At 42.0% G+C, this 21,712-nt stretch overlaps 1 protein-coding gene across 1 annotated transcript in view; it reads right to left on the bottom strand.

Annotated features, from left to right (window-relative positions):
- Positions 1–21,712, bottom strand: part of USP12 (ubiquitin specific peptidase 12) — a 77,860-nt gene that overhangs the window by 15,105 nt on the left and 41,043 nt on the right. The window contains exons 3-4 of the mRNA XM_027116634.1: positions 16,198–16,411; positions 3,491–3,720 (exon numbers count right to left, since the gene is read on the bottom strand). Coding sequence (XP_026972435.1) covers positions 3,491–3,720; positions 16,198–16,411 — 444 coding nt within the window. The remainder of the gene's footprint in view (positions 1–3,490; positions 3,721–16,197; positions 16,412–21,712) is intronic.

Raw genomic sequence — 21,712 nt, 5'->3', positions numbered from 1 at the left:
ATACCTTTGATTTCTTTTTTTTTATAAACATCTTCATTGGAGTATAATTGCTTTACAACCTTTGATTTCTTTAATCACTGTTCCAAAATGATAGAATTAAGTGCACTCTATTAGTAGTATTATTAAGTATAATTAAGTATATAAAGAATCCTTTTCCCCCCAAGTTATTCAAAAGGACACTGAATGAGTAACTTTCATTATACGTAGAGGTAAAACACCAAAGTGCACCTGTGACTGCTTACTGGCAAAGGCTACTGTGATGTGAAATTCCATTACTTCTCCTAATCTTGGTAATACTGTGAAGCATAAAACAAACTGTACCATATACACTATTTCTTAAAAAAAAAAAGGCCAAGACTGAATGAGAATGTTTGGCAAAGGATGTGATATCTGTATTGTTTTATCATTTAAGAAAAAAATTTAGCCCAAAATGCCAAACTGTAATCTTCACTTATGACCTTCTTTTATTTCCCCCCAAAATTGAACAATGTTCTGTTTGAATTATGAATAAATCATCTTATAAAAATGAAGTTACTATTTATTCATCTGAACTGGAGTAGGACAGAACTTTAGTCATCACTTTTCCTACGCGCAAGGAGACGACGCGATGCAATGGGAGGGACCTCCGACTCGGTTCCCGGGGCCTCCCACTCGCAACGACTCTACACCCGTTGACGGTTTGTGATGACTTTTCAATACAACACCAAAAGCATTTAAAGAACATCGAAAGCATTTCCATGAAGGAAAAAACTGGACTTTATTAAAATTAAAATTTAATACTTAAAATTAAAAACTTCTCATCTACCAAAGACACGGTTCAGAGGATGAGAAGACAAGCCACAGACTGGGAGGAAATCTCTGCAAGAGACACACCTGATAAAGGACTGGTATCCAAAATATACAAAGAACTCTTAAAACTCAACAACAGGAAAACAAACAACCTGATTTTAAAAATGGGTCAAAGACCAGTACAGATACCTCACCAAAGAAGATGTACAGATGGCAAACAAGCACATGAAAAGATGCTCCACATCATATGTCATCAGGAAAGTGCAAATTAAAACAAGACACCACTACACATCTACAATAGAACAGCTAAAATCCAAAACGCTGACAACAGCACCCGCTGATAAGGATGTGCAGCAACAGGAACTCTCACTCACAGCTGGCGGGAATGTGCAATGGTGCAGCCACGCTGGTAGCTCCTCACACAACTAAACATACTCTTCTTACCACGCGATCCAGCAACTGTGCTCAGCGCTGTACTAACCAAAGAGGCTGAGAAGTTATGCCCACACAAAAACCTGCACATGCACGTTCATAACAGCTTTGTTCATAATTATCAAAACTTGGAAGCAACCTACATGTCCTTCAGTAGGTGAATGGATAAACTCTGGTACCTCCAGACAATAAATCGTAATTCAGCAGTAAAAAGAAATGAGCTGTCAAGCTGGGACCAGACATGCAGGAACCTCAAATACACACTGCTCAGTGAAAGAAGCCAATCTGCAAAGGCTGCATACTCTGCGATTCCAACCACATGGCATCTGGAAAAGGCAAAACTATGGAGGCAGTAAAACAACCAGTGGCTGCCAGGGGTTGAGGAGGAGGGAAGCAGGAATCCGTGGAGCACAGAGTGAAACCACTCTGCAGGATACTGTAGTGATTGACACATCATTATACATTTGTCAAAACAAAGAGAAATCAAAGAACAGACAGCACCAAGAATGAACCCTTAAGTAAACTATGGATTTCAGATAATAACGTATCGACATTGGCCCATCAACTGCAACAAATATACCTTACTAATGCCAAGGATGTTACCATTAGGGGGAAGTGGGGAGGGGGGCAATTTGGGAACTCTCTGTACTTTCCACTCCATTTTTCTTAAATCTATTTAAAAAGAAAAAAAAAAAAAGAGTTCCTTATTAGTCTCTGCCAGTATAAGTTTATCTGATTCAGTTAACTGAGTAGACTATGTTATTCTTTCCAACATCCATAAAGCATTTCCCTTACCTTTCTAGCTTGTGGACTCTTTTCCAGTTGACCACGCTACTCTCCTCTGCTACTAAAAACTAGCAGTACAACCATCTCAGTAAAGACTGGATTGGGCAAAAATCATCAGTGAATGCTAAGTCTGGGGGGAGATTCTGATGAGGAACAAGAATATCTGTGTCTCCCACAGTCTCCCTACTAGTTACAAGGGCATAAAAAACAGTCATTATGAAGTGGAGAAACTGAACAACATCGTGAATCGGAGATCAAAATTAATTTTACCAACGAGGGGCAGAAGGAACTGTGTGCCTGTGTGTGATATCCTGACGAGGACACATTAACTATGAATTGTTCCGGCCAAGAATGTACAAACCGGGGCTTCCCTGGTGGCGCAGGGGTTAAGAAACCGCCTGCCAATGCAGGGGACACAGGTTCGAGCCCTGGTCTGGGAAGATCCCACATGCCACGGAGCAACTAAGCCCATGCACCACGACTACTGAGCCCACGTGCTGCAACTACAACTACTGAAGTCCGTGTGCCTAGGGCCCGTGCTCCACAAGACAAACCACCGCAATGAGAAGCCCGCGCACCAAAACAAAGAGTAGCCCCTGCTTGCCACAACTAGAGAAAGCCAGCGTGCAGCAACGAAGACCCAATGCGGCCAAAAATAAAAAATTAATTAATAAAAGAAAAGAAAAAAGAACGCACAACCTGCATCTAATTAGAAGGAAACATCAGGCAAACTTGATACGAGGAATGTTAGATTAAAAGGGGGAGGGGCACAGTCTTTAAAAATGTAAGTATCATAAAAGAGAAGAAGACTATGAACATGTTCCAGATTGCAGGAGGCTAAAGGAAGCATGGTGACCACATGCGATGCAAACCACTAAACTCTAAAACCAGACCCTGTGCTGAGAGGAGGCTGTGCTGTAAAGGGGTCACTGGCAGAACTGGATAAAGATGCCTGAGTAAGAGTCTGACCTTTCATTCGTCAAGGGAGAACAAGGTAAGAACTTAACAGGAGGCCTGCGTTATCCAACCCTACGAGTAAATCGTTTTCAAGAGATTTACCTACTGCTCATCTTTACAAACTACCCGGCAAGTGGGTAGTTTCCCTCCTTGAGTGTGCGCAGTAGGCTTCAGTTGTTATTCCAACCATAAACAACAAACATGATTGTAGGAAAAGGGGCAACAGATTAATATACTTCCCTGACCTGTAGGTTTTACGAGCTCAACTAAGACTATAATTTCCAGAATATGGCTCTACGGTCTCTTGTAGTGAAACAAACTCAAATAGTTCAAACGGCAGCAAGTATTTCTCTGCCACCTCAGTATTCACTATTAACAAGCGGACAACTGAGAGGCACATCTGTCGCAGTCATTACTCTACACCCGAGGATTACAACTTCCCAGCGCATCTCTCATACCCATGCTCAAAGAACACTGAATATAATGGGTTAGATTTGTTCTACACGAAATTTTATGATATACTTACAGTTTCACAAGTAAGACATCTGGTTTCATTAGTTAATGTTCCCTGAAAAATCTCATGAACCCACGTTGGGTCTGGTGTGCTGTTGTTATTTTCACTGTCAATATTACCGTTGGGCAAACGACCATTTTGCTTTTCCTGCTTTCTCTCTTCTTGTAAGATATCGGCAATCGTGTTTAGTAGGTAATTTAAGAATTCATGGGCATCTTGCTGCATGTAGTTGTCAAAAAGCTCTGAAAATAAGCATATTTCAGAATTAATAACTTCATTAAAAAACTAAATTTAAAAAAGAATAGTATTCTATCAGAGCTAAGTAAAACGTTTGGAACTGTTAGAGTAAGGTACAAGAAATAGGTATCTTTCACATATACACATTATGACTGAATTTGGAGAAAATAAAGTTACGATGAAAGAGAATCTTTAAAAGAATACTAATAGATCAATGAGAAAAGAGCAAAACCTATCCTCACACATAATGTACTGAGGAGATAAGAAACAATGGCTTTTTATTAACTCATTTAATCCATTACTCCACAAATATTACAACGTGGCAAGTTTTTTTTATTTTTGGCTGCTGCATTGGGTCTTTGTTGCTGCGCGCGGGCTTTCTCTAGTTGCGGCGAGCGGGAGCTGCTCTTCGTTGTGGTGCGTGGGCTTCTCACTGCGGTGGCTTCTCTTGTTGCAGAGCATGGGCTCTAGGCGCGGAGGCTTCAGTAGTTGTGGCACGTGGGCTCAGTAGTTGTGGCTCGCAGGTTCTAGAGCGCAGGCTCAGTAGTTGTGGCGCACGGGCTTAGTTGCTCCGCGGCATGTGGGATCTTCCTGGATCAGGGATTGAACCAGCGTCCCCTGCATTGGCAGGCGGATTCTTAACCACTGCACCACCAGGGAAGTCCCAACATGGAAAGTTTTAAAGTAGAAGCTGGACAACCTCTTGGCAGTGCCAACGCAAATGCATAAGAACCACAGAGGAAGTTGTTAACATTAAAAAGTACTGGGCCATACATGCTAGAGATTCTGATTAAGTCAGAGATGAGGCCTGGGACCTGCACTTTTCAAAGCTCCTCCAGGTGACTCTGCTGTGAAGTCAGGCTTAGGGAACAAAGGCATCATGAACTACCTATTTAATCCAGAGAATCTCTAAGGCCCCTTCCAATTGTGAGGTCTGTAACTCTGTGGAACGTTCCCTGTAGTTACAGGAATAAGTAAATGTCGTGGAAACCTGAGGGTCGCTAACATTAAGTGCTTGACCTGTGCTTGCATCACGCACCCTGAGCCTGAAGAGGAAGGACTTCAGGGGCAGGGTCTCATGCCCTGTGACACTGCTATTAACGGTATTTCACAAGCGAGGAAAGGGGATCAAGTGGTAAAGTCACTGCCAGGAAGCGGCAGGGCCCGGATTCAAGCCAGGCCGTCCGGCCCCAGCGAGCCACACACAGGCAGCCGGGGCCACCTGGCCACACAAGGCGCCCGCGGTCCAGCCAACAAAACGCACTCAGATGACCACCCAGTCAGGAAGCTTCACCTTCAGAGCTTCCGTAAACATTTAATAAGTGCCAGGAAGTTCACAGTTTACAGTTTTTTAAACGATAGAATAGAAATTGAGAAGAAAATTTAAGGAGAGCCTTCCTAAAATAAAAGGAATTAAAAAATTACATTTTAGAAGAGCTACAGACGTGACTGCATAAAACTGAGTTCCATGCATTAGAACTCATTGAAAAAGTTAAAAACAGTGAAACCGGAAAGTTATGAACATCTTCAACATATAATATAAAGAGTTTATCTCAACACAACAGAAAATACAAAGTTGGCAAAGGACTTGAAATCAACAATTTATAGAAACAAAACTCAAAAGTTTAAATAAAACACATGAAAAAACATCCAACCCCACTGCAACGAGAAAGGTCTTGATTTTCCTGTCTCTAAAATGGAATACCATCTTCCTCTGCAAGGTTATTATAAAGATAAAATGGGAGCAAGTGAAAATATTCATTTTCATGAACATTAAAAGAAAATAATGATTTTAATCTAGGTGTCAAAAAGACCTCTGAAAAGTATCACATTTAAGACGCAGGTGCTCGAGCAGGACTGTCTGCTCCATCCCGCGGCTCCACCTCTGGCCACGGGCACGTCACAGGCCAGCACGATGATGCAGGACTGCACCTGGAGCCACACTTCACTTCTCTGCCATAAGTCTGTCCTGAGGGGCTTGATTAGCCTTAAACAAACTCCCTATGTTATTTTTAAGAACAATAAAAGCCCCGAGTCCTAAGAGTTCCTGCATTAGTCCATGTGGACTTAACCTCGAACTGATCTTTAATTTGCTGTACTGCGTGTCTTCTGGGTTTTGCCCACGAGGGACAGGGGATCCAAAGCATCTGACACCACTCCCACCACCTGCTCCGGCAGACGTCACTGCACGCCACCCACACCGTGAGACGCCTGCACCTCTGCAAACCCTCCGGCCATCCTCTCCGTCTCCGAGATCAAGCCAGGTTGTGCTCGGAACCCTCAGATGCGCCGCCAATGGACTGGTCTATGCCAAGGCTGAGATGACTGAGGTCAACGACCTTTCCCCTTGCCTCTCACGGCAATAACCTCCATCCCTAAGAACACCGCCCTGCCCCTCCCCCCAATCTCCACTATTATTGTACCTCATTTCCTTCCTCATCCTTGGGATTTTCTTCTTTCGCAACCCTTTGTCTGCTGTTTCTTCTAAGAGCTGCTTTCTGTTCTAAACTCCCCATTTCTTCAACCTTTGGCACCTTCTAGCTTCCTGCTGCCACCCCTAAACCACTACACTTTCACTTGCATATAAAAACTCTCCCTCGGGCTTCCCTGGTGGCGCAGTGGTTGAGAGTCCGCCTGCCGATGCAGGGTACACGGGTTCGTGCCCCGGTCCGGGAAGATCCCACATGCCGCGGAGCGGCTGGGCCCGTGAGCCATGGCCGCTGACCCTGCGCGTCCGGAGCCTGTGCTCCGCAACGGGAGAGGCCACAACAGTGAGAGGCCCGCGTACCGCAAAAAAAAAAAAAACAAAAAACTCTCCCTCAATCAAGAAAGCGCATAAGATCTGGCCATCCTACCCTTAACCCTCACCCTTCTGTGGTCATGGCTAACCTCCCCTCGCCCACTAATGGCCTGACCCATGGTTTCTCCATCCACCCCGACTCCTGCCCTAACCTGCTCTGTGTCCAGGCAGCTCCTGGACGTGAATGGGGCCCCTCAAAGACCAAGAGCTTCCATCTCTCACTCACCCCTCCCCAGGTCACAAATCTAGAATCACCAACCTCAGGAGGCCCACTAAGATGAGGACTGCAGGGAGATTATGCTAGAGGCAATTCGGGGTCTTGAACAAAGTGGAAACAGACTGGGGGGTCATGGAGAATACAGAGGGAGGGATGATGGGAGAGGGCCAGGAAAAAGACTTGTAACCACTGCTAAGGGCCTGGTTAGGGTGAGGGATGAATAATTCACCACAGTGGGTAGCTACATGACGGCTTAATGCCACAAGCTAGACTCACTCTTCCCTCTTAAATTATTTTAGCATACATGCATGTTTTTCAAAACAAATATTTTTTGTAAAGCAGAAATATGCAAATGTTTTTATTTTTTTAAAAGATGAAATATCTTTTTGGGGGGGATGTTCCTTTAATACAGAACAATGACATCATATTCAAAGAAATACCTCAATTGACCTGAATGCTCTACAAATGAGATGCAAAGTAAATCAGAAAATACTCTACTTTGTTAAAATATTTTAAATATTATCATCCATTTTCTATAAACATAGTAAACCGAACATACCAGAACCTTGCAGAGCCTAAACTAAGAGCAGCCACTGTAGTTTTAAACATCAACCAAGACCACATAAACATCCAAACATCATCGACTAAATGGCCTCACAACAGTCCCTGTAAACTGTATTATATCTAATTTCTAAACCCTTAGCTTTCTTATGGGTGGCTTTCTTCTCTGCAAAGCAGCATAATGGGCAAGGCGGACTTCAAACTTGCTTTGGCAAATTAAACAAATTCACTCATTCATTCGCTCATCCAACAACTATCTAGTAAGCACCCCCGATGTGCCAGGAACTGGATTAAGTCCTCAGACTACAAAGGTGCATAGAAACAAATGGCTCCCGACACTGAGGAACTGAGTCTAGCGGGAGAGACAGACAATGTCAATATTAAATAAACGTATATGAAACGTACAAGCTATCAAAGTCCTGGCACAGCTGTAACATCAATGCAAAAAAAATAAAAGAGGGAAACTGAATCACTGCCTGAAAGTAAGTTTTCTTCATAATTCAGAAATAGCTACAGCTTTTCATCATACAAAATATCTTTCATGCTCTTTTGGAGAAAAAGGATTAATGAATATGAGAAATTATTTACTAAAATCTATTTCATAGCTGTTATTTGTGAACAAGTAGTTATCTCCTCACTTGAGGAAGACGAATACTTGAATATGTGTTTATATTTTTGTATCTGTGTCTCTGCATAGCACTGAAATGCTGCTGTGCACATACAGGTTCCCTGAGAAGCAGCCCCCTTCCTCCTGCATTCACTGCTGTATCCCCCGCACTCAGAACAGTACTGCCACACATTAGACGTGCCTGACATTTCTCGAGTGAATGAATGAAGGAACAGACAACAGGGGTTGGAACAGCTAAGACGACATGAGAAGAATAAACCTGGCCCCAAACAACCATGTGAATAACGCACTTTGCCTCGAGCCAGCTGGTCTGACTTCAAGTCCTCCTTAGATGATCCAGCTGCGTCAACTCAGTTGGTTAGGTCACAAACCTGTGTGTTAACTCTTCTAAACAAGGGAGAGCTGACAGGAGTCAACGGTCATAAGCGGACGGCTTCGTCTCCTACCTCCACGACTGCAGGGGTCTCCGGGCCAGTCGCCATGCTTCTCCTCGCGCTGCCCATGGGCGCCCCTTCCTGCCGCCAGGCCCCCAGCGGCCAGGGGACCTTCTGATGCAGAGCGGAGCCCTCCAGGGGCCTCCTGTGGCTTTTTCACAATAAACCAGGAGCTGCCTGGCCCTTCCTTCTCTCTGACTTGATCTTCATCTCACTCCTCTCTACCTGCAGTAATTTTCTTGCTGTCCTTCAAGCACTCAGGGCAAGTGCAGTTTCTGTCCTACCTGCTTGGAACAACCCTGCTTCTGATCTTCAAATGACTTGTCTCTCACTTCACATCTCTGCTCTCAAATCACTTATCAACTCCCTCATCCTCTACCACCTTGCCCTGCTTACTTTTATTTGTAGCAATGACACATTATCTTACGTAACTGTTTGTCTGTCTTTCTCGCTAGAATGTCAGCCCCATGAGGGCAGAGGTCTGTCTTATTTCATTATCCCTAATTCCTGCACAGTGCCTGCAACACAGTAAAGACTAAGCATATAATCATTAATGCAATGCAAATATCCCTGTCATCAGAGACAACATACATATGGAGCAACTGCTGTCACACCACGTGCAGGAGCACAGTGCTATAGTGTCTTCTGCTGTGATTAGGTAACATAAATGAAAGTTTTAAAAACAAAAATCCATTACTGAAATTAAAATAGATTCTTTCCAAGGGATATCTAAATGATTAGTAATATAAAGCAATAGCGGTTAAAACAATATAGAGCTAACATCCACTGGGAATACAGAATGGGAAGTTTTTAACATAACATGGAAGGAGACTGATTTAAGAACACTCCAGAAGATACATTCTAAGATGGCGGTGTGGGAAGATGCCGAATTAGCGTCTCCCAACTAGGGTGCCTGCCAGCCACTTGTGGGGACCTTGACGCCCAAGGAGACGGGAGGAACCCCCAAGTGAACCGGTAGCACGTGGGGGGACTGAAGCGGGAGGAGAAGTGGAAGCCAGACAGGATCGGCGCCCCTGAGGCCGGGGAGATCAGGAGAGGCAGGCGGGAGGGGCCCTTCGGGAGGAGTGGGAGAGGAACAGAGGGCAATGGCCTGGCCCACTTGCGCCGGGAAGCCTGCTAAGTGCCCAGGCTGGCACTCCTGCTCCAAAGCCCCCTCCAGGCCTCGTGGGCCAGGAGGGAGGCTGGGGAGAGCAGGAAAGGCAGATGGGGGGGACCCTCCCGGAGGAGAGGGAGAGGAGTGCAGGGCGTGTGCCCTGCCCACTCGGCCCGGGGAGCCTGCTGGGCTCCCGGGCCGGTCGTCTGCCCTCCAGGGCCCACCCCTCCCCCTGGCCGCACTGGTCCCGGGGGCATAGGAGGGAGGCCGAGGGGAGAACAGGAGAGGCAGGTGGGAGGAGCAGGAGAGGAGAGCGTTTGCCCAGCCCACTCGAGCCCAGGAAGCCTGCTGGGCTCCCAGGCGAGGTCCCTGCCCTCTGAGACCAGGGGTGGGGGGCACGCCTGGGCCCCTTCTGTTCCTTCAGCCTAAGCCCCACCCCCCACAGCCCCAGGGCCTTTTCCAGTCCTGTGGGTCCTAAGAATAGGCCCCGCCCACCACCCAAACCTCGCCCTTGCTTAGGCCCCGCCCTCCACAGCCAAGGCCTTTTCCCCTCTTTTTCATTCTTTTCCCTCCTCCTCTTTTTCTACTATTGCGGTACTGATGTACTCTCCGGTTGTTGATTCACCTATGTTTTTATTTTTATAGTCTTTCCAACATAGCTGTTCCTTTCCTACTCTAATTTTATTTTTTACTTTGTTATTGTTCTCTCTCTTTTTTTTTTTTGCCACCCCACGTGGCTTGCAGGATCTTGGTTCACGAGCGGGGGGGTCTGGCTTAAGCTCCTGCGGTGGGAGCTCTGTGTCGAAACCACTGGACTAACAGAGAACCTAAGACCCCAGGGAATATTCATTGGAGTGAGGTCTCACAAAGGTCCTCAGCTCAGCACCAAGACCCAGCTCTACCCAACAGCCTACAAACTCCAGTGTTGGAAACCTCAGGCCAAACAACCAGTAAGACAGGAACACAATGCCACTCATAAAAAAAAAAAAAAATGAGATGACAAAAAATATGTCACAGGTGAAGGATCAAGGTAAAAACCTACAAGACCAAATAAATGAAGAGGAAATAGGCAATCTACCTGAAAAAGAATTCAGAGTAATGATAGTAAAGATGATCCAGAATCTCAGAAATAGAATGGAGGCACGGATTGAGAAAATACAAGAAACGTTTAACAAACATCTAGAAGAACTAAAGAACAAACAAACAGCAATGAACAACACAGTAACTGAAATGAAAAATACACTAGAAGGAATCCATAACAGAACAACTGAGGCAGAAGAATGGATAAGTGACCTGGAAGACACAATGCTGGAATTCACTGCTGTGGAACAGAGTAAATAGAAAAGAATGAAAAGAAATGAAGACAGCCTAAGACACCTCTGGGACAACACTAAACACACTGACATTCAAATCATAGGGGTCCCAGAAGAGAAAAAGAAAGGGTCTGAGAAAATATGAGAAGACATTACAGTCCAAAACTTCCCTAACATGGGAAAGGAAATAGTCACCCAAGTCCTGGAAGCACACAGAGTCCCATAAAGGATAAACCCTAGGAAAAACACACCAAGACACATACTAATCAAAATACCAAAAATTAAATTCAAAGAAAAAATATTAAAAGCAGCAAGAGAAAAACAAAAAATAACATGCAAAGGAATCCTCATAAGGTTATCAGCTGATTTTTCAGCAGAAATTCTACAGGCCAGAAGGGAGTGGCAGGATATACTTAAAGTGAGGAAAGAGAAAAACCTACAACCAAGATTGCTCTACCCAGCAAGGATCTCATTCACATTCAACAGAGAAATCAAAAGCTTGTTTCAGACAAGCAAAAGCTAACAGAATTCAGCACCACCAAACCAGCTTCACAACAAATGCTAAAGGAACTTCTCCAGGCAGGAAACACAAGAGAAGAAAAAGACCCACAAAAACAAACCCAAAACAATTAAGAAAATGGTAATAGGAACATACATGTCAATAATAACCTTGAATGTAAGTGGATTAAATGCCCCAACCAAAAGACACAGACTGACTGAATGGATACAAAAACAAGACCCATATATACGCTGTCTACAAGAGACCTACTTCAGACCTAAGGACACATACAGACTGCAAGTGAAGGGATGGAAAAAGATATTCCATGCACATGGAAATCCAAAGAAAGCTGGAGTAGCAATACTTGTATCAGATAAAATAGACTTTAAAATAAAGACTGTTACAAGAGATAAGGAGGGACACTACATAATGATCAAAGGATCAATCCAAGAAGAAGATATAACAATTATAAATGTTTATGCCCCAACATAGGAGCACCTCAACACATAAGGCAAATGTTAACAACCATGAAAGGAGAAATCGACAGTTAACACAATAATAGTAGGGTCCTTTAACACGCCACTTACACCAGTAGACAGATCATCCAACAGAAAATAAATAAGGAAATACAAGCTTTAAGTGACACAACAGACCAGATAGATTTAATTGATATTTATATAACATTCCACCCAAAAGTGGTAGAATACACTTTCTTTTCAAGTGCACATGGAATGTTCTCCAGGACAGATCACATCTTGGGTCACAAATGAAGCCTCAGAAAATTTAAGAAAGTTGAAATCGTATCAAGCATCTTTTCTGACCACAATGCTATGAGACTGGAAATCAATTACAGGAAAAAAAAGTGTAAGAAACACAAATACACAGAAGCTAAACAGTGCACTACTAAATAACCAAGAGGTCACTGAAGAAATCAAAGAAGAGATTAAAAAATACCCAGAAACAAATGACAACGAAAACACGACGACCCAAAGCCTATGGGATGCAGCAAAAGCAGTTCTAAGAGGAAAGTTTATAGCAATTCAATCTCACCTCAAGAAACAAGAAAAATCTCAAGTAAACAATCTAACCCTACAGACTTAAAACAACTAAAGAAAGAACAAAGAAAACCCAAAGTCAGTAGAAGGAAAGAAATCATAAAGATCAGAGCAGAAACAAATGAAATAGAAACGAAGAAAACATCAATAAAACTAAAAGCTGGTTCTTTGAGAAGATAAACAAAACTGATAAACCCTAGCCAGACTCATCAAGAAAAAACAGGAGAGAACACAAATCAATAAAATTAGAAATGAAAAAGGAGAAATCACAACTGACACTGCAGGAATTACAAAGGATTATAAGAGACTACTACAAACAACTATATGCCAATAAAAGGTACAACCACAAAGAAATGGACAAATTCTTGGAAAGGTACAATTTTCCAAGACTGAACCAGGAAGAATTAGAAATAATAAACAGATCTATCACAAGTAGTGAAATTGAAACCGTAACTAAAAATCTTCCAACAAACAAAAGTCCAGGACCAGATGGCTTCACAGGTGAATTCTATCAAACATTTAGAGAATAGCTAACACCCATCCTTCTCAAACTCTTCCAAAAGGTTGCAGAGGGAGAAACACTCCCAAATTCATTCTATGAAACCACCATCACCCTGATACCCAAACCAGAAACAGGTATCACAAAAAAAGAAAATTAAAGACCAATATCACTGATGAACATAGATGCAAAAATCCTGAACAAAATACTAGCAAACAGAATCCAACAACACATTAAAAGGATCATACACCATGATCAAGTGGGATTTTTCCCAGGGATGCAAGGATTCTCCAATATATGCAAATCAATCAATGGGATACACCACATTAGCAAATTAAGGAATAAAAATCATATGATCATCTCAGTTGATGCAGAAAAAGCTTTTGACAAAATTTAATACCGATCTATGATAAAAACTCTCCAGAAAATGGGCATAGAGGGAACCTACCTCAACATAATAAAGGCCATATAGGCAAACCCACAGCAAGCATCATACTCAATGGTAAAAAACTGAAAGCATTTCCACTAAGATCAGGAGAAGACAAGGATGTCCACTCTCGCCACTCTTACCCAACATAGTTTTGGAAGTCCTAGCCACAGCAATCAGAGAAGAAAAAGAAATAAAAGGAATACAAATTGGAAAAGAAGAAGTAAAACTGTCTCTGTTTGCAGATGACATGATATTATATATAGAAAATCCAAAGATGCCACCAGAAAACTGCTAGAACTAATCAATGAATTTGGTAAGCTTGCAGGATACAAAATTAATGCACAGAAATCTCTGGCATTCCTGTACACCAACAACAAAAAATCAGAAAGAGAAATTAAGGAAACGCTCCCATTTACCATTGCAACAAAAGGAATAAAATACCTAGGAATAATCCTGCCTAAGGAGGCAAAAGACTTGTACTCAGAAGACTATAAAACACTGATGAAAGAAATCAAAGATAACATAAACACATGGAGAAATATACCATGTTCTTGGATTGGAAGAATCAATACTGTGAAAATGACTATACTACCCAAAGCAATCTACAGATTCAATGCAATCCCTATCAAACTACCAATGGCATTCTTCACAGAATTAGAACAAAAAATTTTACAATTCGTATGGAAACACAAAAGACCCCAAATAGCCAAAGCAATCTTGAGAAAGAAAAACGGAGTTGGAGGAATCAGGCTCCCGGACTTCAAATTATACTACAAAGCTACAGTAATCAAGACAGTATGGTACTGGCACAAAAACAAATGTAGATCAACAGTACAGGATAGAATGCCCAGAGATAAACCCACACACATATGGGCACCTAATTTATGACAAAGGAGGCAAGAACATACAATGGAGAAAAGGCAGCCTCTTCAGTAAGTGGTGCTGGGAAAACTGGACAGCTACATGTAAAAGAATGAAATTAGAACACTCCCTAACACCATACACAAAAATAAACCCAAAATGGATTAAAGACCTAAATGTAAGGCCAGACACTATAAAACTCTTAGAGGAAAACATAGGAAAAACACTGTTTGACATAAACCACAGCAATATCTTTTTTGACCCACCTCCTACAGTAAAGGAAATAAAACCAAAAGTAAACACATGGGACTTAATTAAACTTAAAAGCTTTTTCACAGCAAAGGAAACCATAAACAAGACAAAAAGACAACCCTCAGGATAGGAGAATATATTTGCAAATAAAACAACAAAGGATTAATTTCCAAAATATACAAACAGCTCATGGAGCTCAATATCAAAAAAACAAACAATTCAATTAAAAAATTGGTGGAAGACCTAAATAGACATTTCACCAAAGAACACATACAGATGGCCAAGAGGCACATGAAAAAATGCTCAACATCACTAATTATTAGGAAAATGCAAATCAAAACTACAATGAGGGGCTTCCCTGGTGGCGCAGTGGTTGAGAGTCCGCCTGCCGATGCAGGGGACACGGGTTCGTGCCCCGGTCCGGGAAGATCCCACATGCCGCAGAGCGGCTGGGCCCATGAGCCATGGCCACTGAGCCTGCGCTCTGCAACGGGAGAGGCCACAACAGTGAGAGGTCCGCGTACCGGGGCAAAAAAAAAGAGTAGTAACCTAGAGCCATATTATTTCAGCACCTTCATATGTTTTAGGGAATGAGATATGACCCATGCTCATCTCAATTCATGTGATAATGAACAGTGTCAACTGACTTAAGGGCAGGCCTCCCCACTGATGTGTTTAAAAACCAACACTAAAGACTTCTCAAGTCATATTTCTGTGCGCATCATTATATATATTTAATAGATAACAAATCTAACGAAAAACACTGCTCAATTTTATTTCTGCAATAATTGAAATGCCTACATCCAAACAAACGAACAAACAAGCAGCATTCTACATGTTTCTTGAGTCCATCTGAACCTTCTGAGGTAGCACACCACACTGGACAGAACACTGGGCTCAGATGTCAGGAAGAAGTGCGGGGCTTGACAGGTGCCCTTAACGTCTCTGAGAGCCAGTGACATCGCGTAAAGTGAGGAAGTAATGTCTAACTTATGCACTTGCTATGAAGATTAAATGAAAAATATTTTAAGAGAGAAAAGAGAAGTGGGATGCAATCAGTAACTATTTTTAAAAGTGGGGTGGGGACAGGAGGTAAAGTTAAAACTACCTACCCTAAGCCAGAAAGTTTACTTTATTGTGTTAGGTCTTTCCTTTCCCTGGGGTGTGACTGCTGGCAAGTCTTTTAGCTTCTGTTTTTTTCATGGCTAAAATGGGGTAAATAACATGCTCTCTCATCAGGTTATCGTAAGGATCAAATGAGTTAACATACATGAAAGCATTATGAGAACAACAAATAACAGTAAGTGAAAGAAAAACACCCCAAAACCCCACAACTCTTCTTGATAGAAAAGCCAAACAGGCAAAAAAGAGAAATTATGATTTCTCATTTCCTGGCACACAGAATTTGATCTTTGTACAACATACTTCAAACAGCAATCACACCTCACAGTAATCACTGTGTGACTGTCTCGTCACTAAACTGGCACTGCGTTAGAGACAGGAATATCACCGCTGGCTTTTCAGCAGCTAACGCATCATCAGCTGATGCTCGTTGCACCTGATCTTCCTGTTAAATAAGCAATACATTAAGAAGTAGACGAGGGCTTCCCTAGTGGCGCAGTGGTTGAGAGTCCGCCTGCCGATGCAGGGGCCGCGGGTTCGTGCCCCGGTCCGGGAAGATCCCACATGCCGCGGAGCGGCTGGGCCCGGGAGCCATGGCCGCTGAGCCTGCGCGTCCGGAGCCTGTGCTCCGCAACGGGAGAGGCCGCAACAGTGAGAGGCCCGCGTACCGCAAAAAAAAAAGAAGTAGAAGAATTACCATTTTCTTTCCGTAATCTTGTTATGAACTTCTTAGGAGGTATGACTCCAACCTTTTTCTTCTGGGTAGCGATGCTGTGGAAGAGGTCTGCTAAGCACGTCAGAAGACTCTCCTTCTTCCTAGGTTGACTCTTGTACGCGAGAACTTTTTCCCGAAATGGACGACAAAAATAAAGTGCTTGAAGAACTGAATTGCAGTAGCAAGTATTCCCAAACTAGAATAGAAAAAAACATTTTTGTTAAATTTGAGGCAACACAGTTTTCAGAGAAAGAATGTCTATGCCTAAAGCTGAGAGAAGAGAAAGACAAGATAGGGAATTGATGATCCTCATAACTTAAAAGGTATCTGAGAGCACAAGTAACTGTCCTGATTGCAAATCACCCAATTCTAACATTAAATGGATGCTCCTGGCATCAGTTTCAGGTTAAAACGGAAGAAAAATACATGCAATAAATCTGGCCTTTATTAAAACTGAGTTAAAGAACTACATAGTTTAAATAGTGAGATTAGTTAAGGTTTAGGCTTCTGGCGAATTCCTTTTCCAATTCCCATTGTTATGATAGTACTGGTTGTATACAAAGCATTTTCTATACTGTACGTGTAAAAATGTAACTCTCAAAAATTCTTTAAAAAAAGACGTAAGAGTGAGGTTTACTATCAGGTTCTTCAGTGCCATCCAAAAAATAAACAAAAACAAAAAATAAGAAAAAACAAGATACTCTGAAATATTAGATGAAAAAGTCATCAACGTGACAGCCTAACAACCACTGAAATGCCGAAATGCCAGGTCACATTATTCTCCATCCGTCAGAAGGATGTGGACTCGGCTCCAGAGTTGAACCCTGAACTGCAGCCCCACCTCTCACTGGCCACGTGGCCTGGAGCAGGTGACTGATCACTCAGCCTCAGTTTCCTTCTCTTTAATAGCAGGGGAGAAAGTCATCCTACTTTACAGAGAAAATAACACAGGGTTTAATAAATATTTTTCGCCTTCTTTTTTCCTTCCCATTAATAGACACTGACTCCCAAAGCTGGCTAATAAAACCCCTAGAAGTCCATCACTGAGGAGCTGGGGAGTAAACAAGGGATGAGGACAGTTCTCAGAGAACTGCCACGGGGCGGGGTCAGGCATACAGTAACCAGAAACAGGCAAGTGGAGAGAATGCTGAAGAACGGGCACTCTTCAATTATGTCCATAAATACATGCACACGTTTGCTTATATTTTAAAACTAGGAAGAATATATCAAAAGCTAATAAAAATGGTTATATAGAGAGAGAAAGGGAAAAGAGTAAGAGCAATGAAAGTGAGACTGCTGTACACGTACACGGTTATAAAAAGTTTACCTTGTAACCATACTTTTAAAAACTAAATTAAAATGAAAAAGACAGAATAAATTCCTAAAATTGAAAATAAATAGAAATAAATCAGACCTAAACGTGTACCAAGTTGGTGGTAGAACTACGTAAAGAAAAGAGTGAGGGCTTCCCTGGTGGTGCAGTGGTTAAAAATCCGCCTGCCAATGCAGGGGACACGGGTTCGAGCCCTGGTCCGGGAAGATCCCACACACTGTAGAGCAACTAAGCCTGTGTGCCACAACTGGAGCCCACGAGCCGCAACTACTGAAGCCCATGCGCTTAGAGCCCGTGCTCCGCAACAAGAGAAGCCACCGCAATGAGAAGACAGCACCACAAGGAAGAGTAGCCCCCACTCGCCACAACTAGAGAAAGCCCGTGCACAGCAAAAAAACCCCAACACAACCAAATAAATTTTAAAATAAATATATAAATAAAGCTTTAAAAAAAAAGAAAAGAATGACTTCAAATAACTTTAAAACACAGGATTTTTACTATCCATGCCTACTGAACTACAGTCTAAGAACGAAAAGAACAAAGAAGTCTTAAAACAGCAATCAGTACTCACACTGTTAGAATTAACCCATTGATATTGCTATTTTGAAACCACTAAAGATATACTGTAAGACAAAGCAAGGAAGGAATTATGTTAATATCCCCTAGGAATCAAAAAAAATGTTTTTAAATTTATTTTTGGCTGTGTTAGGTCTTCTTTGCTGTGCACAGGCTTTCTTCAGTTGTGGCGAGCAGGGGCTACTCTTCGTTGGGGTGCGTGGGTTTCTCACTGTGGTGGCTTCTCTTGTTGCGGAGCACGGGCTCCAGGCGTGTGGGCTTCAGCAGTTGTGGTGCATGGGCTCAGTAGTTGTGGCTCGTGGGCTCAGTAGTTGTGGCATGCGGGTTCTAGAGTGCAGGCTCAGTAGTTGTGGTGCATGGGCTTAGTTGCTCTGCAGCACGTGGGCTCTTCCTGGACCAGGGCTCAAACCCACGTCTCCTGCATTGGCAGGCAGATTCGTAACCACTGCGCCATCAGGGAAGCCCGTAATCAAATTTTTTAACGTAAAGAAAAAAAGATACAATAGTAAAAATCAGAAGAGTAAAAGCCCTTTACAGTTAAATTGGAATTAGAACTAGCAGTATAAACTTATGCCTCTTTGTAAATCTTAAAGTGTGTGTGTGTGTTTGCGTTCTCAGGTTCTGTCCACTGAAAAGGCCTCCACATCAATAAATTTCCCCTGAGTCCAGATTGTGGCCTCTAAAAACCCTTTTCCCACAAAAAGGAACGAGGACGACTTACAGATATGGCTATACAACGTAATGGACAGGAAATGTACAATGTACAAGATTAGCCTGGAATATCTTTTTGTGTGGCTTGAAGAGCCAACTTTCATCAAAAAGAATTACTGCAATGGATTAAAAAGCACATCAACTACACAAATATCTGTGTGGTTTATTAGTCTCCAGTGGGAGTTGTAAACAAGAATATAAAAAAGGAAAGCATCAAAGTTCTACCCCACCTTTCTCATAAAAACCGTATTTCAGGGGGCATTAAAGTTACTGTTTAGAGAATAATTCTGGCTAATAAATCCAGAAGAAATCATTGTAAATAATGGATTGGGTGATAATTATCCCTGGATACATAAAACATTTGGTTAAAGGTTGGTGGGGAACTTTAAAATGGGGGGCTCAGACCTGAACGCCCAATGCATTCCAGCATCATTCAAAATGAACAGCCCAAACTTTACATCCCGTGATGTGGTGCACCAAGAAATATGTAGCAATTCCTATAAAGTATTCTTGCCTTAAAAAACAAGATCAAATCCCTAAACTCTAACCAAGTGTCTAGATTGAACCACCAATTTACAAGATACTCAGGGAACAGAGGAAGAAGTTAAACACCCCAAAAAAGGAACAGGACAACGGACCCAGCGAAGATTTACAACTTCTATGTTCACATTGCCAGTCGGAGCCAAGAACTGATTTCGTAAAGGCAGATGTGTTTACAGGCTTTCCAGAGGAATGCTAAAAGTCTATGACAATGATGCACAGATATCACTGATCATGAATACAACCATGGATATCCTTCAATGAAGCCTATCCAGGGGCTAAGTACACCTGCAGTACAATCTCCAATACGACTAAGATTATCTTACCAATTAATCAGTATTTATTAGTCTGAAAAATACTAGTAATTGTACAACAGTCTAATGACTCCAATGACCAACAAACTATGGCTTTGTAAACTGAACAGAAGATACAATCCCCATAATTTGGACATTTTATTAAAGAATAAACAACAGGGAACTCTAACAACTTCCACAGAGCAGGTAGATAAACAAAAGACAGCAGCTCACGGTATATTAGAAACAATTATGATGATGAAGCTTTTGACCCACTAATAAAAAAGCAAATAAAATAAGCTAAGGAACTGGCATGTGGAGACTGCTGAAGTCCGCCTCCTGCTAATCTTCTGACTACAAGCAATAGGTAACATTACAACCAACCTTGGAGGCTTTCTACTATGGCCTTCTTTACTTACCTTCATCAACCCCATTAAAGAAAAAGTAAAGGTTGAAACTACTACTATTTCTCCAGAATAAACTAACTTTCAATCTTATTCATAACTTTGAAGCTTTTCCTTCAATTTCCCTGATTTTTAGTAGTGACTTTCACTGAAGTTCCTGAAACCTAAAAACACATCCTTCAAGTATATAGCTTTCGTGCAAAAGACTGTCTGGGATGATTTCCTCTGCACTCTTGCTTCTGAATAGGATTGAAACCTACCCTGTGCTTTTTCAGCTGGTTCTGAAGATCAAAGGCATGACCAGGTTTAAAATCAGGGGAAACAAGTATTAAAGGTCTCGTCACTGACGTCTCAATTGTTTATTGAACACAGTGACCTATCCCTGCTTTCTCTGAGTCTTGGGAGAAAAAAAAAAAAAAAGATTTCTCATATCCCCATCAATAAGATCATTTTGAGCACATATCCCTAATACATGCATATCTGTTTAGAAATAATATATGTACTACATTATGTACACTAAAAATGTAACAAATGTGATTAAGATGAACATTCCAAATTATTATACTAATTTTTTATTTTCACTAAAAATTATTAAGTAAGAGCGATGAGACTTAGTATGCTTTTTTGTAAACTATGGGCTATAGATTTTAATAGAGCGATTTGACAGTTCAGTTACTTGGCTATGTAGTTCTAAGGGGTATCAAAGTTGAAAAAGGTATCTCCGTAAAGATACATACATAAGACCAAGTGGAAAAGACTCTCTCCTTGACAGCCTTTACTTTCTAAACTATGGTATTAGATAGTCGATCCTATCTATCAAATTTGTTTGAATTCATTTAAGTAATTATCTGTCTTGACAGCAGCAAAGCCTGGCCACTGAGCACACAGGATCTGAAACCAAGCTATCTAGGTTCAAGTCTGGTTCTGCTACCCGACCCTAGGAAATTACCAAGCCACTCTCTCTTCGTCGGTTTCCTCATCTGTACATGACATTTATAACAGCGCCCACCACTACAACCTTGCAAAGAATTAAATGAATGATCTGCGTGAAGCACTTACCATGGTTCAGAATACCTCATCACTACACGGTTATTTTTGAAACAACCTTTTTGAGCCATCTGTCCCTTTTGAAAACTTAGCTTAGCTGAAATAGATTAAATCCTGTAATCCCTAAGTCTCCACTTGAATCATAATAGATTGCAACAGCACAAATGAATAAGAGGGGTGATACTGTTAGCCTTTGGTACCATGCAACTTGCAGTGACATAGGAACACTACACACATGGACAGAGTAGTATGGGTGCCAGTGTCAACCAATTATTAAGAATTAGTAAAGCTTAACCTATATCTTTCCTTTTTAGATAAAAATAAACACTAGAAATGCTCATACTTTGGTCCCCAATGAATCATCTTACGTATTTCACTTGGAAACTACTGGTTTTAATCACGATTATGTCAACAGTATTACCTTTAAAAAATGTTTTTAAATGTTTAAGTGCCCCACGGTCCTCCATGCTGGCTGGCGACAGTGCCATCCTGTGAACACCCTCCCTTCTACGGGAAGGCCCTCCTCCCCCGACCACAATCTGTTCAGGTGGCCCTGTTTTACATAGGTCTAGACCCCACGTGCCCCTACCCAC

Source organism: Aethalodelphis obliquidens, unplaced genomic scaffold, assembly GCF_003676395.1.
Source record: "Aethalodelphis obliquidens isolate GAN/ISIS:26980383/991018 unplaced genomic scaffold, ASM367639v1 scaffold16, whole genome shotgun sequence".
Lineage (NCBI taxonomy): Eukaryota > Metazoa > Chordata > Mammalia > Artiodactyla > Delphinidae > Aethalodelphis > Aethalodelphis obliquidens.
Note: the sequence above shows the minus strand (reverse complement) of the source record. Positions and strands in the feature narration are given on the sequence as shown.